The following is a 14,110-nucleotide window of genomic DNA, read 5'->3' as shown; positions in this document are numbered from 1 at the left end:
ACCGGATTGGAGACTGTTGGGTAAGAAAGCAGCAAACAAAACAAAACAGCAAACAGGGTCTTGGCAAACAAAAATACTGGCAGCAAGTTACTCCAAAGCGATTCTGTGTCCTCGCAGCCCAGAAACAACATTTGTGGACCGAGAGAGTCTTCCTGCCCTTTACCTCCACTCCCTGGACCTTCAGCTTCATGTGGTCCTCTCTGGTCGTCTTCCCGTCTTTCCTCTTTTTCCAGCAGTATCCATCCTTCCTGTACTTTACTTTCTTCCTGTTGTAGAGGATCATTGAGCCATTCTGTGGTCTGGAAACAACAAATGGTTAAGTTACCAAGAGAACGGAGCACAAGAAAAATTTATGAAGAAAGATATCGTGGACCAGTAAAAGTCTCTACAGAAAAGCAGTATTCCACATTTGCCGGGACATAATTTTTCACCTTTTATTGCAGCTCCCTGGATTAACCATGTTTTATGGCCAGCCAAAATTTGCTTGTGGATTTGGTACCTAATGAATTAAATGTGTCAATGATAGGCTTAAAAAACATCCCCTTAGTAATATCCACCATCTAATCAAGATATACGATGTGGGGGTCTGAGCTCTGCGCTGAAAAGGAGAAAAAAACAGCAAGAGAAAGCAAAAAGAGCCGGGGGTGTTGTGGCAGCCGGCAATATCTTATCTCTTGTAGAAAGATTTTCTACACATCTTTTAATCCATCACCCAGCATTAGGAAATAAATAAGTTTAACGCAGACGCTAGATGACTATGTTAAGAACAGACCAATGGAAGGACTAGCCGTCCAGGCCACGCGCTCTTGATTCATTGCCCGCGTTTAGATCACTGCGAGATTCACAGGAACGTCCACAGCCCCTCTTCCCGGGCTGGCTAAGTACCTGATTCTTTCACATTTGGGCTTGGCTGTCGGAAGGCTCAGCCCTGCCTGGTACATCTGTCTGTCTGTCTGGTCCACAGCCACCCTAACCTTAGGAAAAGAGCCCACTTCCCACTTGCTAAATGCCGAGAGTGGCCAGTCGCTCTAGTGCCATTTGAAAAGAACAAACAGAAAGAACCTTGACTTTTCCTAAAAGAAGTCGCGCGCCAGTCACAGAGAGCAGAGGACGTCCGTGCGTACTTCCGCAGCTGCAGAGGGCACACGCTTTGGTCTGGAAACCCCACAAAAAAGAAAGAACCAAACTCCTCCGGCAGCACGTCCACAGTGAGCCCCTTCCAGAATAAAGCGGCAGCGGGGGTGGGCACCTGCGGCTGGCAAGGAAGCCTGCAAGTCCCCCCGAAGGCTCACAGCACACCGCTCACGCCCCGCGGCCAGCTCCGTGTCCCTCTGAGACTGAAACCCCGGCACAAAGGAAGGGGCACGGGGGAGTCCGTGCGCCCAGGAGACCAGCCCAGGCACATGTCACTCCCAGCCACCGCGCGAGGGCTCTTCACGCAGACAAGGCATAGGAGGGCGTTTCTTCCAGGGCCGGTGGGCTTCTGGGTCTCGGCTGGAGCAGAGGGGAGAGGGCAGGCCGGCCGGGCTTCCAGGGGCAAGAGCCTCCTCTTCCCCCGAACAAGGGGGAATTTCACAAGTAGGCGCCCAACACTGGCCAGTGAGGTCTTACTTTTCCATGGTCTGTAGGGGAAAGAAAGTCACACTGGGGTGACCGCGGCTAATGGCCGTTCCCATCCAGCCGGCAGTGTCCTTCAGCAGCAAGCTGATGACCGAACAGCAATTCCAATGGAAATTATAGACTTTCAACAGCGACTCCCACCACCTCATTGTTTGCCGATCACGGTGCAATTGGTTTGTGTCAGCACTGGTTTCCTCCCTAAGTCTGGCCGGCTAAAACAATTGGAAAATGGCTTCACATGCTTGTCACAATGCCGTCACCTGACCGTCTGTCTTGAGCTTACAGGTTTGCATTGAAAACCCTACAGTATTCTTCCATTTCTAAAGGGCAAGTACGCTCAAACGTGGGGCCGGCTGTGCCTGCCTCTTTCCACTTCAGCCCTGCTCGAGGCTCGTACCCTTGGGAGAACCCAAAGTGCAGCTGCTATGCTCCGGGCCGTGGCCTCAGGAGTAAGCCAAGGAATGTATCTGATCAAATAGACGGGTTCTGCATTTGTCTCGCCCCCTCCACCAGGAAGAAAGACATCCATGGAGTTGTAGGGACTCCATTGGTCCCAGAAAACTGGTCTGTTCCAACATCAATCCAGTCCAACTGTTCGTGAGCAAAGAGGCTACACAGAGATCTGCTCCATCCGCCCGCCCTTTCTAAACAGGGTCAGTGGGGCGCCTGGGAGGCTCAGTCAGTTAAGCATCTGTTTTCGGCTCAGCTCATCATACCAGGGTCCTGGGATCGAGCCCCGCATGAGGCTCTCTGCTCAGCAGGGGGCCTGCTTCTCCCCCTCCCTCTGCCTGCCACTCCCCCTGCTTGTGCTCTCTCTCTCTGTCAAATAGATAAATAAAACATTTTTAAAAAATAAAGATCAAAAATAAATATGGTTAGTGACCCTCAGCAGTATATTTAGACCAGCTGTCCCCAGATCATGACTGTATGACGCAGAGTGAACTTTCCCAAAATACTGTCAATGTCCACAGTCAGAACCACAACGACACCCACCTAAGGAAACCCATCCTTCTCCAGAGACCTGCCCTTTGCATTCTGGGAACGTGAGAACGGCCCCGTCACCCGACATTTTGAGATGGACACAATCCCACGGGGAACCAGTGTCCACCTTAAATGGCCTTAATAAATGGAATCATCACTTTAACTTGCCATAATGAGCAATGTAATGGTGTTTAATCCAGCACTCTGATTTTATTAGAACTTGCCTCTGCTCTGTGTCATGGGGAAGGCCCCTCCCTCCAGAGTTCTCAGGTTCTAAGAGAAAACCAGCCCGCAGAGGGGCCCCAGAGCTCGAAGAAAGGGAGGCTGAAGTACCGTCCCAGAAGATAATCCAGAGTAAGCCGGAGCTGGTGGGAAGGGGTCCAGGAGAGGAGGGAGGGGTGGGCCAGTCAGGGGAGGGCTTGAGAACATCTCGTGACAGTGTAAAAGGTAGCACTCACCTGATAAGAGTGGGGAAGTGGGAACAGAGTCGAGGACAGAGGGTCAAGTAGGCACAGAAGTCCTGCCCCTGGTGGATCCGCAGTCCCAGCGAGAGCCTGGCATGGGAGCAGGCCCCAGGCATGCTTATGCCCCCATCTATATCTGTGTCTCTGTCTGCCTCCGTATGTGTGTCTACACCGGCCTCTGCAGCTGTATCTGCCTGTGTCTCTAGCTCCTTCTACACCCCACTGTGTGTCTCGATGTCGACACCTGTACCTACATCACAACGACATCCACAGCTACATCTCAATCCATGTGATATTGTCATCATTTCCAACATACAGATGAGGGAACAAAGCCTTTGTACCCAGAAAGCATCTGCACAGGATTTACTTGGAGTCAGTGTGACTCCAGAGCCTCCCCAAAAGTCTCCTGGTTTAGCACAGACTGTGAGGCCAGGCCTGGTTTGCTCTACTGGTGGGGTGATCTTTAAGGCCCTGAAAGCATCCTGCACCCAGTCGGGGGATGGGAAGGGGGGATGATGTCCTGGCTTCCTCACCCCGCAACTGGGACAACTCTGAGGCAATCCCAGGTGCCCTCACCCCATGCTTCGGACGACTCTGGGTGCTCTACACGGTCTTCCAGAACCTACTTTCCAGTTGCCCAAGTGGAGACCTGCCGGGTAAGAGCCCTTCCTTTGTATTCCTCTCCCTCCTCTCTCACGTTCATGCCCCCTACTGGTGTTTCCTGGGACCACATCTCAAATAAATGTCTGGTATGCAAGTCCCCATCTCAGGCTCTCCAGGGGGAAACTGGGACTAACGCTGCCGTCTAAGAGAGCCTCAGGGAGACAAGTCCCCCATCACAGCGGAGAGGAATATCAAGGGAAAAAACGTGGACAACAGGGAGCTTCGTTCTAATGATGGGGTTCTAGCCAAAAACACTTTGAAGCTGAGAAACTAATGACTGGCAAAACCAATAACACTCATGCAGTCTAGTAAAAAGATCATGGGATCAAAGGAGAAACTACCGTGAATTATGAAAGTAAACAAGCAGATATAAAATGCAGATACATGATCAATAGTGTGTGTGTGTCTGTGTGTGTGTGTGTGATATGCACACACTTACACATGCACACACACACACAAATGAAACAAGAAGAATGACGGAGGACGCCGTCGCATATGTACTGTATGACTTACATCAGACAGTAAGCACTATGGAGAAAGAGGAAACGAAATATTTGGACATAAACTTAATAAGAAATTCTGAAAACCTGAGGAGAAAAACTACAAAAGTCTACAGGACAAGTTAGGTTCAGCGAGTGCAAAAGCATAACATAACAGGAAGAGAGAGGTCATAAAAACGTCAATCTTCCCAAAATTAATTTATAAATAAAAGGTAATGACAAGAATCCCATTAGGATTTTTGCTGGATCTAGAGAATTTTATTATAAAATTTATTGGGAAGGAAAAAACACCAGTGATAGTCAAAAACTTGAACAAAGAGGACCGAGGTGTAGAAGACAGCTACTCCTAAAAAGCCTCCGTATTTTCCAAAGTATAGAATTGACACATGAATACATAGAAAGACCAAGGGAACAACTAGGAGATCCAGAAATATTCCCACTTGCATATGCAAATTTAGTACACACTAAAGGAGACATTGCAAGTCAGTAGGGGAAGGGGACGACTTTCCTAAGTGATACTGGCATATGGAAAAAGATAAAATTGGATCCATCCCTAGCACTGTACAGCAGCATGAATTCCAAGTGGACCAAGATCTCAACATAGTAAATAAAATCACTCTACTGGGAGAAAATACAGGTGAGTTTCTCTATAACCTGAAAGCAGAGAAAACTTCCTCAGCGTGATCAAAAACCCAGCAACAACAGGTGAAAGACAGACACATCAGAGAACATAAACATAAAACTGCCAGACTGTGTTCCGATGGGGCAGCGCCATTGTACCTTCTGACTAGAACTGAATGAAGACTCCAGCATCTCCACACCGTGCCCAGCCTCTGGCATTGTCTTGTCTCTTAGGTTATGGCCATCCTCCTGGGTGTGTGGCAGTGTTTGCATTTAAATCTCCCTAAAGATTAATGACGCTGAGCATCTTTCCATGTCCTCATTAGCCATTCACAGAAGCTCCTTAGTGAAATGTCTATTTGAATCTTTTGCCCATTTTTAATTGAGTTGTGTTCTTCTTTTTGAGTTGTAAGAACTATTTTTTTTAAAGATTTTATTTATTTATTTGACAGATGGAGATCACAAGTAGGCAGAGAGGCAGAGAGAGAGGAAGGGAAGCAGGCTCCCTGCTGAGCAGAGAGCCTGATGCAGGACTCTATCCCAGGACCTGAGATCATGACCTGAGCTGAAGGCAGAGGCTTAACCCACTGAGCCACCCAGTTGCCCCTTAAGAGCTATTTCCATAAGATCTAGATAGAAGTCCTTTATCAGACATCAGATTTGCAAATGTTTTGTCCCAGTCTGTGACTTTTTCTGTTCTTTATGGGTTTCTTTTAAAGAGCAGAAGTTTTTAACTTTGGTAAATTTCCAATTTATTGATTTTTTTCTTTTATGAATCATTCTTTCAATATCATATCTAGGATTTCTTTTTCCTAGCCTGAGGTCGCAAAAATCTTCTCATGTGTTTTCTCCATAGTTTTATAGTTTCAGCTTTTACATTTAAGTGTATGATGCATTTTGAGTTAACTTTTGTGTATGGTGTAAGGAAAGGGCCCAAGTTGATTTTTGGCACGTGGACATCCAATTGTCCCAGCGCCATTTGGTTTCTCTTGTTTGTTTCTGCTTAAAAGAAAAAGAAAAAAAAAGCTGTCCTGTCCCCCATTGAATTATACTTGCACGTTTGATGAAAATACATTGACCATAAATGTAAGACTTTATTTCTGGACTTCATGCTTTGCTCTGTTTTCCGTCCTCATGACGATCCTATACTGTCCTGATTGCTGCAGCTCTGTAGTAAGTTTCGGAGTCAGGGACTATATGTCCTCCAACCTTGCTCTTATTTTTCAAAATTGTTTTGGCTATTATAGGTCCTTTGTATTCCTGTAAAAACTTTAAAGGTTAGTTTGAAAATTTCTGCAGCAACACAAATCCTGCTGGGATTTTGATAGAGGTTGCAGCGAGTCTAAAAATCAATTAGGAAAGAACCGCCACCTTAACAATATTGAATTTTCTAATCACTTCCAATCACGGAACATGGAGTGCCTTTCCATTTGTGTAAATCTTTAATTTCTCTCAGTAAGACTTTGTAGTATAGGTTTTATATTTTATAAATTAAATTTATCTAAGTGCTTTTTCCTTTTTGATGCTACTGTGAATGGAATTGTTTACTTTTTATTTTTTAAGTATGGAACACTTCATGAATTTGTGTGTGATCCTTGTGTAGGGGCTATGCTGATCTCCTCTGTATCAGTCCAATTTTAGAATACGTGCTGCTGAAGGGAGCACTGGAATTGTTTACCTTAAATTTTTTTTGGATTGCTCATTCCCACATTTCCACTTATAGATAGATACACAATTTGACTTTTGCATATCGACCTTGTATTCTGTGACTTTGTTAAATTCATTTATTAGTTCTAGTAAAAAAAAAATTTGTGGATTCTTTAGGATCTTTTATATTTATAATCAAGTCATCTATGAATAAACAGAGTTTCACTTCTTCCTTTCCATTCAAAGGCTTTCCATGTCTTTTCTTTTTCTTACCTTATTGCACTGGCTAGACCCTCCAATAGAAATGGTGAGAATAAACATTCTTGTCTTGCTCCTCGTCTTAAAGGGAAAACACTCAGTTTCACCATTAAGTATAATGTGAGCTGTGTCAAAGATTTTAAATCATATAAAAAGAACTCAGGAACCAAACTGAAAAGGCTCCAAAAATGGGCCAATTTAAGCATCAATGAGAATAGCAGCTTCTTTGAGTTAAAACACGTTAAATATATTTAAATCCATTAAGTTCATAATGAAACTAAAGCACGTAACAAAAACACTAAGTGATCATCGTTGGAGGAGGCTAGTGATGCAATACATTATTCTGAAAACTAAAAAAGGATTAGGAGGAAGAATCAGGCATTTATCTCACCTTTCCTATACCAACTGTTCCTTTGAGTTAACAAATCACAAAAAAGGGAGGACTGTCTCTGTAAAAGTATTACTACCAATAAATGAAAAAATGACAAAAAGTCACCATTTTGCAACCCCTTATACTTAATGAATCATCGACAGTGACTGATATCACAAAAGAGAGACAACCAGACAGGATGTGTCCCTGGTAGAACACTTTGTTGTAGGAAAAAAATTTTTTTTTAGTTTGAAATACTCAGACTTCTTGATCTACCACTTTCTAAGATTCACAGAGGACAGAAGAACATGGTAAAGGACACCATAGGGATACAATCAGCAAAATCCAGATTGTGGGAAGCTCTGAAGGACAAATGACCTGGATTCTTCAATAAATTGAGTGAAAAAAGAGAATAAGAGAATGCTAGAGTAGAAATATATAGATTAAAAGAGACAAAAGATGTGTCAATATATAGACCTTACTTGGATACTGAGCCAAATACAAAAATAATAAAATAAAATAAATATATACATATATATGGTATTTTTGAAACAACTGGAATCTTCAACTGTTATAGGCATTTAATGATATCTAGAATTATTAATTTTTAAGAGTGATAATTGTCATGCAGGGTATTTTTTTTAAAAGAGACCTTATATATTAGAGCTACACACTGAAGCATTTACTGGTGAAATTGTGTAGTGTATAACATATGTTTCAAAATAATGTGTGTGGTCATGGGGGGGATGTGCTGAAACCAGATGTGCCATGTGTTGGCCATTGTTGAAAGTGGATGATAAGTACTTAGGAGTTTATTACACTAGCCTGCTATATTTGTAGATGTTTGAAATTTTCCATAATAAGAATTTTTTAAAAAAAAGATGATCATGGGATTTGAAGTGAGCCCAAGGTTACAATCTTGGCTCAGTTCTTTATGAGCTGTATGATCTTGAACAAATCATTTGGTCTCTCTGTCGTGGTAAACATTATGCATGCAAGGTGCCCAGCATGCTATCCACCATGTAATACATACTAATAATGATAACTCGGCCCCTTTTTCTAGGGTCCCACTGCCAGGAGCAATGATGGTGAGACTTGGACTTTGAAATGGTATGTTGTAGGGTAATGGCTGGAACATTAAGCATTGGAGAGGACATCTGTCTGAGGCACCCACACACTCATCCACCACTTTAAGGCAAAATACATTTTTCAAATTAGGTGCATTGGAGACAATTGATAATAGAAGATCAGAGGAGTGAGGTGTTCTTGAGAGGTTTTGGGTGTGGATATTAAATAGGAATTTATGGAGCCACGGGGAGTTGCAGCCAAGGCTAGGTTAATCCTACAAAAGGAATGGTCCGGATACTGTTTCCTGAGCCTGAGTATAACTTTAGAAATCAGTGTGCCACATTGAGATACCACCTTATACCGGTTAGAATGACCAAAATCAACAAGACAGTAGACAATGTGTGTTAGAGAGGATGTGGAGAAAGGGGAACCCTCTTACACAGTTGGTGGGAATGCAAGTTGGTGCAGCCACTTTGGAAAACAGTGTGGAGATTCTTTAAGAAATTAAAAATAGAGCTTCCCTATGACCCTGCAATTGCACTACTGGGTATTTACCCCAAAGATACAGGTGTAGTGAAAAGAAGGGCCATGTGCACCCCAATGTTCACAGCAGCAATGGCCACAGTTGCCAAACTGTGGAAAGAACCAAGATGTCCTTCAACAGACGAATGGATAAGGAAGATGTGGTCCATCTATACAATGGAGTATTATGCCTCCATCAGAAAGGATGAATACCCAACTTTTGTATCAACATGGACGGGACTGGAAGAGATTATGCTGAGTGAAATAAGTCAAGCAGAGAGTGAATTATCATATGGTTTCGCTTACTTATGGAGCATAAAGAATAACACGGAGGGCATTAGGAGATAGGAGAAGGGAGTTGGGGGAAATCAGAGGAGAAGACAAACCATGAGAGACTGTGGACTCTGAGAGACAAACTGAGGGTTTTGGAGGGGAGAGGGGGGCATGTGTGAGCCTGGTGGTGGGTGTTAAGGAGGGCACGTATTGCGTGGAGCACTGGGTGTAGTGCATAAACAATGAATCTTGGAACACTGAAAAAATAAAGTAAAATTTAAAAAAGAAAAGAAAAGATATCAGTGTGCCGAAAACAGCTCAGGTCCACGGCCATTCCTCCTAGAAGCCCCCTTTCTCTGTCACTAATGGATCATTTCCAGGACCCTGACACCCGCCTTATACTCCATGCAGACAACTGAGGTCAGCCTGCTCCCCCAGCATCCGTGGGCTTCCTGGAGTCTCTTGTCAGCCCCTTCCCCTGGCCTAGCCCAGAGGGAGCAGACTTGGTGCTATAAAGCTTGGATCTGGCTGATCAGCTATTGTTCCGCTGAACTCTTATGATGTGTCCCTGTGGCTTCCCTTGGAGAATAGATGAGGTCCTCGTTCCTAGCAAGCCTCCCAAAGCAGTGTCGGGATGGCTTCTAAACAATGAGCATCTCCAGAGAGTCCCCTTTCCCAGCTAGAACCCGAACCTGTGCAGGCTCCCCATACCTCTTCCCCTTCTATTATTTATTGTCCTTGGTCCCATCCCTCCCACCATGAGGCACAGAGAAGGGCCTGCGTACAGGGAAATGCAGTTCTTGCAGTTCCAATGGCCTCCAGGCCCTGACCCCAAATGTGAAACAGCCTCCTGTGACAAGGCACAAAGTGTCCTAGAGCAGGGGATGCTGCTCCTGAGACCAGAGCTAAGTCTCCACCCCAGGGGGCAGTTAGAGAATGAGAAGAGCCGCCCTTCACGGCAGCCTGCACACGTGTCTCCACACCTTTCCTTCTCATCTTTCCAACACAGAATGGCCTGATTTCAATGTACCCTTAGAAGTATGTGGTCTAGTCCAAAATGTCAATAACCAGCATGACAACAATTGCTATGACAACAAGAAGGGCCACTTGTCAAGTGTTCACAGTGTGTTAGCTAGAGGTGAAGCCCTTCCTACCCACTTCTCCTGGGAATCCCATGACAGCTGTAGCAGATGAATACTGTTAGCCTCGCTTTACAGATGAGAAGGTCTGGGACACAGAGAAGGGAATTAACTTTCCCAAGGTCACACAGCTGGTAAGAACAGAACCAGCGAACCAGCCCACTGCACCCCTTCCTGGCATCTTGCCATAAATCCCTGGCACATCCCCAGGTACCCTCTCCCCTTCTCTAGTAGCAACGACCCCAGGGCACTTTCAGAGCCCATGGTCCCTCTCACGGCAGAACATTTCATATAAAGGAAGGATCGTCTGAACCCGATTTAAAATTGTTCCTTTAGTTCTTCCTTTTGTTGCAAGGAGAGGAAAGGAATCTGGAAAAGGAATGTCTCCTCTGCTTATCTCCCTTGCACACAGACCCAGCAAGAGCAGTAATTGATGGCTGGAATGCAGCAAGGTTGATAGGACGCCAAATGGAACCCCAAGAAGCCACAGCGACAGCCCGAGTCTCTTGGACAGGAGCTAGCTTATTAACTTTCAACCTGGTGTTTGCTTCTGACTTGTTTATAGGGTCTTCCCAATCTGGGGGACAAGGAGCAGGAAAGCTAGTGGGGAGCATTCCGTGCCCTCCCCTCCCCCCACCGCAGTCTGGCCACTGCGAGCTATTTATGGAAGGATAGGGAGGAAAGGGTTGTCAGGCCCGGCTGGGGCTGCTATCTGCCAGATATGAAAACCAATTGCTTTTCATAATAAATTCCAGCTGGAGCCATAGAAATAACAGGGACCAAGAGAAGGTAACACCAATTTGCTTTATTTGATTAGCTCCTTCTTGGGCGGTCCAACCCCAGCTTCTTTTCATTAAAATAAGGGCAAATTGAAAATCGTAAAAGAGGCTTTCTTATCAGGAAACAAACGATTGGGTAGATTCGGATGCCTAAAAGCCCCCTCAGCCGCCAGCCGTCAGTGCCTGCGCCTGCTGGCGCTGCTCCAGCCGTGCCCGTCCCCAGGGGCTCTGGTGGAGGGTGTCCTGACACCTGTTTTCATGCTCCAGAATAGAGGTGGGGACAGCCTGCCCCGCAATGAGTGCTGCGTACACCCAAGTCCCGCAGGCCGTCCTGTACCCCGTGGACAGCCAGGCCAGGGGGACCCCCGGGGAGCAGTGCCATGCTCTCCTGTCCACAGGCCAGGACATCTCTGTGGGGGACTGACGGCAGAATGAGGGGACAACTCAAGCTGCCGGAAGCCAGTCTGTTTTCCCGAGGGTCACTCTGTGCAGCCTGCTGACCGCAGTTTTGTTCCTGTAAATGGAGACTGGGGGTCACTGGAGAGACTGCCCATAGGAGGAGATGGTAATGACCATCAGTCCAGGGCAAGTCCGCAGGGAGTCCTTAACAGCTCCTTCCCCAGAGCTCCCAGAGCGCTCACCTCGAAATTCTATTACGACCTTCAGTGATTTATTCAATTAATATTTATTGAGCAGCTATTATGGGCCAGGCATTTGCTAAGGCACTCTAGGTGCTGCTGTGGACAGAAGTGTCCTAAGCCCTCTTTGTGTGAAGCCTGCTGTCCCGTCGGGGAGGAAGAGGCGGGTCCTGTACCTGCTGGGGCCAGAGGAGGAGAAGGAAGCGGGCCAGCCCAGAGTCCTCCTCTGGGATGCAGCATCTGACCGGAGGCCAAGGCCAGGGCTCCCGGGAAAGAGAGAGCAGCATGGCCAGTGGCCTGAGAAGCAGGTTGGAGGGCAGAGAGCAGGTGGAGGTGCAGGCAGAGGGGAGAGCCAGGCAGGCCTGGGGTTGAAGGAACGTGGATTTTGCTCCAAGTGTGATGAAAGACACAAATGAACCAGGTAGGGGACCCGCCCCAGCAGCAAAGGAGGAGCAGTGAGGAGCCTGGACGTTCATGCGAGTGTGACACAAGACCTAAGATAATGTGAGTTAACTCTGTCCTTGCAACTGCAGCACACACAACGGAGACACAGCATGGGGCACACACAGGAAGGGGATCACAGGGAGGCTTTGCAAGGTGCCCCCCCAAGCCACCAGCCCCCATCCGCTCTGAACTTCACCTTCGCAGGGTTGGGAAGCCCCTGAAGGTTTTGAACAGAGAAGTGGGGTGACCATCTAGACCCGGCTTTCCCAGACTGTGTCCCTGTGTCTCCTGCACCTGCCATCGCACCATGTAAACAGTAAACACTCTGTAATTGCTCGTCAAATGAGCCAGTGCCTCGAGAATCTCAGTGGCTGGAACAAAGGAAGTCCTCTCTTTTCTTGAAAACAAACAGAAAGCGCTGCATCCACGTAAAGTGTTTGGTCAATGACAAAGTGGAAGAAAAAAGTGAGAAAGAACATATGGCATCACCTTTCTGTGGATTCATCCCTGCTGGAAAGAGAGAGAAGCTTCCATCCCTGCTCCTCAGCGCAGCCCAGGTTACAGGAGCCCGAGCCCAGTGGAGCACAAAGAGGACCACTCAAATGCCACCAGCATCTGGGTCACATCTGACCCCACCGACATCTCATTTGGCTAAAATCCGTGCCCCTAAACAAAGCCTGGCACTTCTACAGACCCTCACTTGTCACATCCCAACACTGATATTTTATTAATAATCCAATGTAAATCTGAGGGAAAATTAATGTGTCATCTCCTAGCAGGAAGGACTAAACATCTCAATGTGACGGTCTGTTAGAGTTGTCATTTATCATTAGCATGCAACTCAAGGCAAGCGTCCCACATTCTGGTGGGAGCGTTCGAGACAATGAATCTCTGGGAATTAGCTTCTGGTCCAATTATTCCTGGTCCCCCCCCCACCCCACCTACCTAGGAGATAAATTCTGTCTCGGTGGGAGGGAAAAAAAAGAAGAAGAAAAGCAGGAGGAGGGAGTTTGCTCTTCTCCTTCCTGGGTGAAATCAATTTTTCTCAAGGAGACAAGGCAATATTCGTTTTGAGGGAAGGGAATAAGGCTGTACGCTAAAGGCCAATAAATGGAACCGTTCTGATGAAAACTTCCTCAAATCAAATGTAGGGGAACCTCTTAATGGGCTTTGTTCTTCTTTTCCATAATCCATAACTATTAAGAGAAAGACGGGCAGACAGATCTGCCAAGGGGGAGCTGTGTAAACATCAGGCAGGGCCACCTTCCAGGGAGACGCAAAGAGGTCACTGCCACACCAGGCTCTCCGGCTCTCCACACGCTTCCAGGGGCTCCCTCCATGCTGGGCATCGCTATCGGCCCTGGGGAGCCACTGGCAGGCTGGTCTTGGTCCTCAGGGAGCTTAGAGTCTAGCAAGGGACTCCATCAATACATGGGCAAGTGCTCTACAGAAAATAACCCAAGATAGAAATGCTGTGCATTAAAATAGAATTGTTTTGTCTAGTAACTTTTTTTTTTTTTTTTTTTTTTTTTTTTCAGTAGAAACCATAAAAGCTCTCTCTGGAGTAAATCACGCTTCTGACTCCAAAGCAAACAGAATAGCCAGGACGAAGGCTGGTTTATCCTGCCAGTGAGAGCTCAGGGCCAGCCCTGCCCACGCTGACAGTAGCATACAGCACAGGCACAGCTGGGCCCAGGGGTCTGGGGCACCTGGCTCAGACGCCACAGATGGACGCGGGGAGACCATCCCTGCATGTGCTGGTCACCCAGGCTGTGTCCTCCAGCACGGCAGCCAGCTTCTGCCCAGCAAGAAGGACCACTCAGCCCCAGAGTCCTTCAATGGGCCCTGCTCTCTCTGTGGGGCCCACCACCATGGGGAGGGGTCTCCCCACAATGCTAGCCCCAACACATCTTCTGCCAGCATCCCGCGGGTCCCCCCTTGTGACACTCGACAAGCTGAGCTGTCCCTGCTCCGGTAGCCTCTGGGAGGCCAGGGGCCCTGTTGGCTTGTCCGAGCCATAGGAATCCTCTCCTTCCCCCTGCATAGCCCTGACAGGTGGCTGCCACCGGCTCCCCATTCTGGGGAGAAGCAGACCGCGTCTCAGAGGGGACAAATGCCTCAAG

General features: G+C 46.9%; 1 protein-coding gene and 1 non-coding gene across 7 annotated transcripts in view; both read right to left on the bottom strand.

Annotated features, from left to right (window-relative positions):
- Positions 1 to 14,110, bottom strand: part of CAMTA1 (calmodulin binding transcription activator 1) — an 812,384-nt gene that overhangs the window by 402,918 nt on the left and 395,356 nt on the right. For all 6 annotated transcript variants that reach the window (XM_032863301.1, XM_032863304.1, XM_032863298.1 and 3 more), the window contains one exon: positions 164 to 299. In XM_032863301.1, the coding sequence (XP_032719192.1) occupies positions 164 to 299 (136 nt within the window). The remainder of the gene's footprint in view (positions 1 to 163; positions 300 to 14,110) is intronic.
- LOC116871408 lies at positions 6,408 to 6,514 on the bottom strand. Its single transcript, XR_004383381.1, has one exon. It is a non-coding gene; the product is annotated as a U6 spliceosomal RNA (small nuclear RNA).

Source organism: Lontra canadensis, unplaced genomic scaffold (assembly GCF_010015895.1).
Source record: "Lontra canadensis isolate GAN:19392208 unplaced genomic scaffold, GSC_riverotter_1.0 scaffold25, whole genome shotgun sequence".
Taxonomy (NCBI): Eukaryota; Metazoa; Chordata; class Mammalia; order Carnivora; family Mustelidae; genus Lontra; species Lontra canadensis.
The sequence above is the reverse complement of the archived record's forward strand: the minus strand, read 5'-3'. Positions and strand labels throughout refer to the sequence as shown.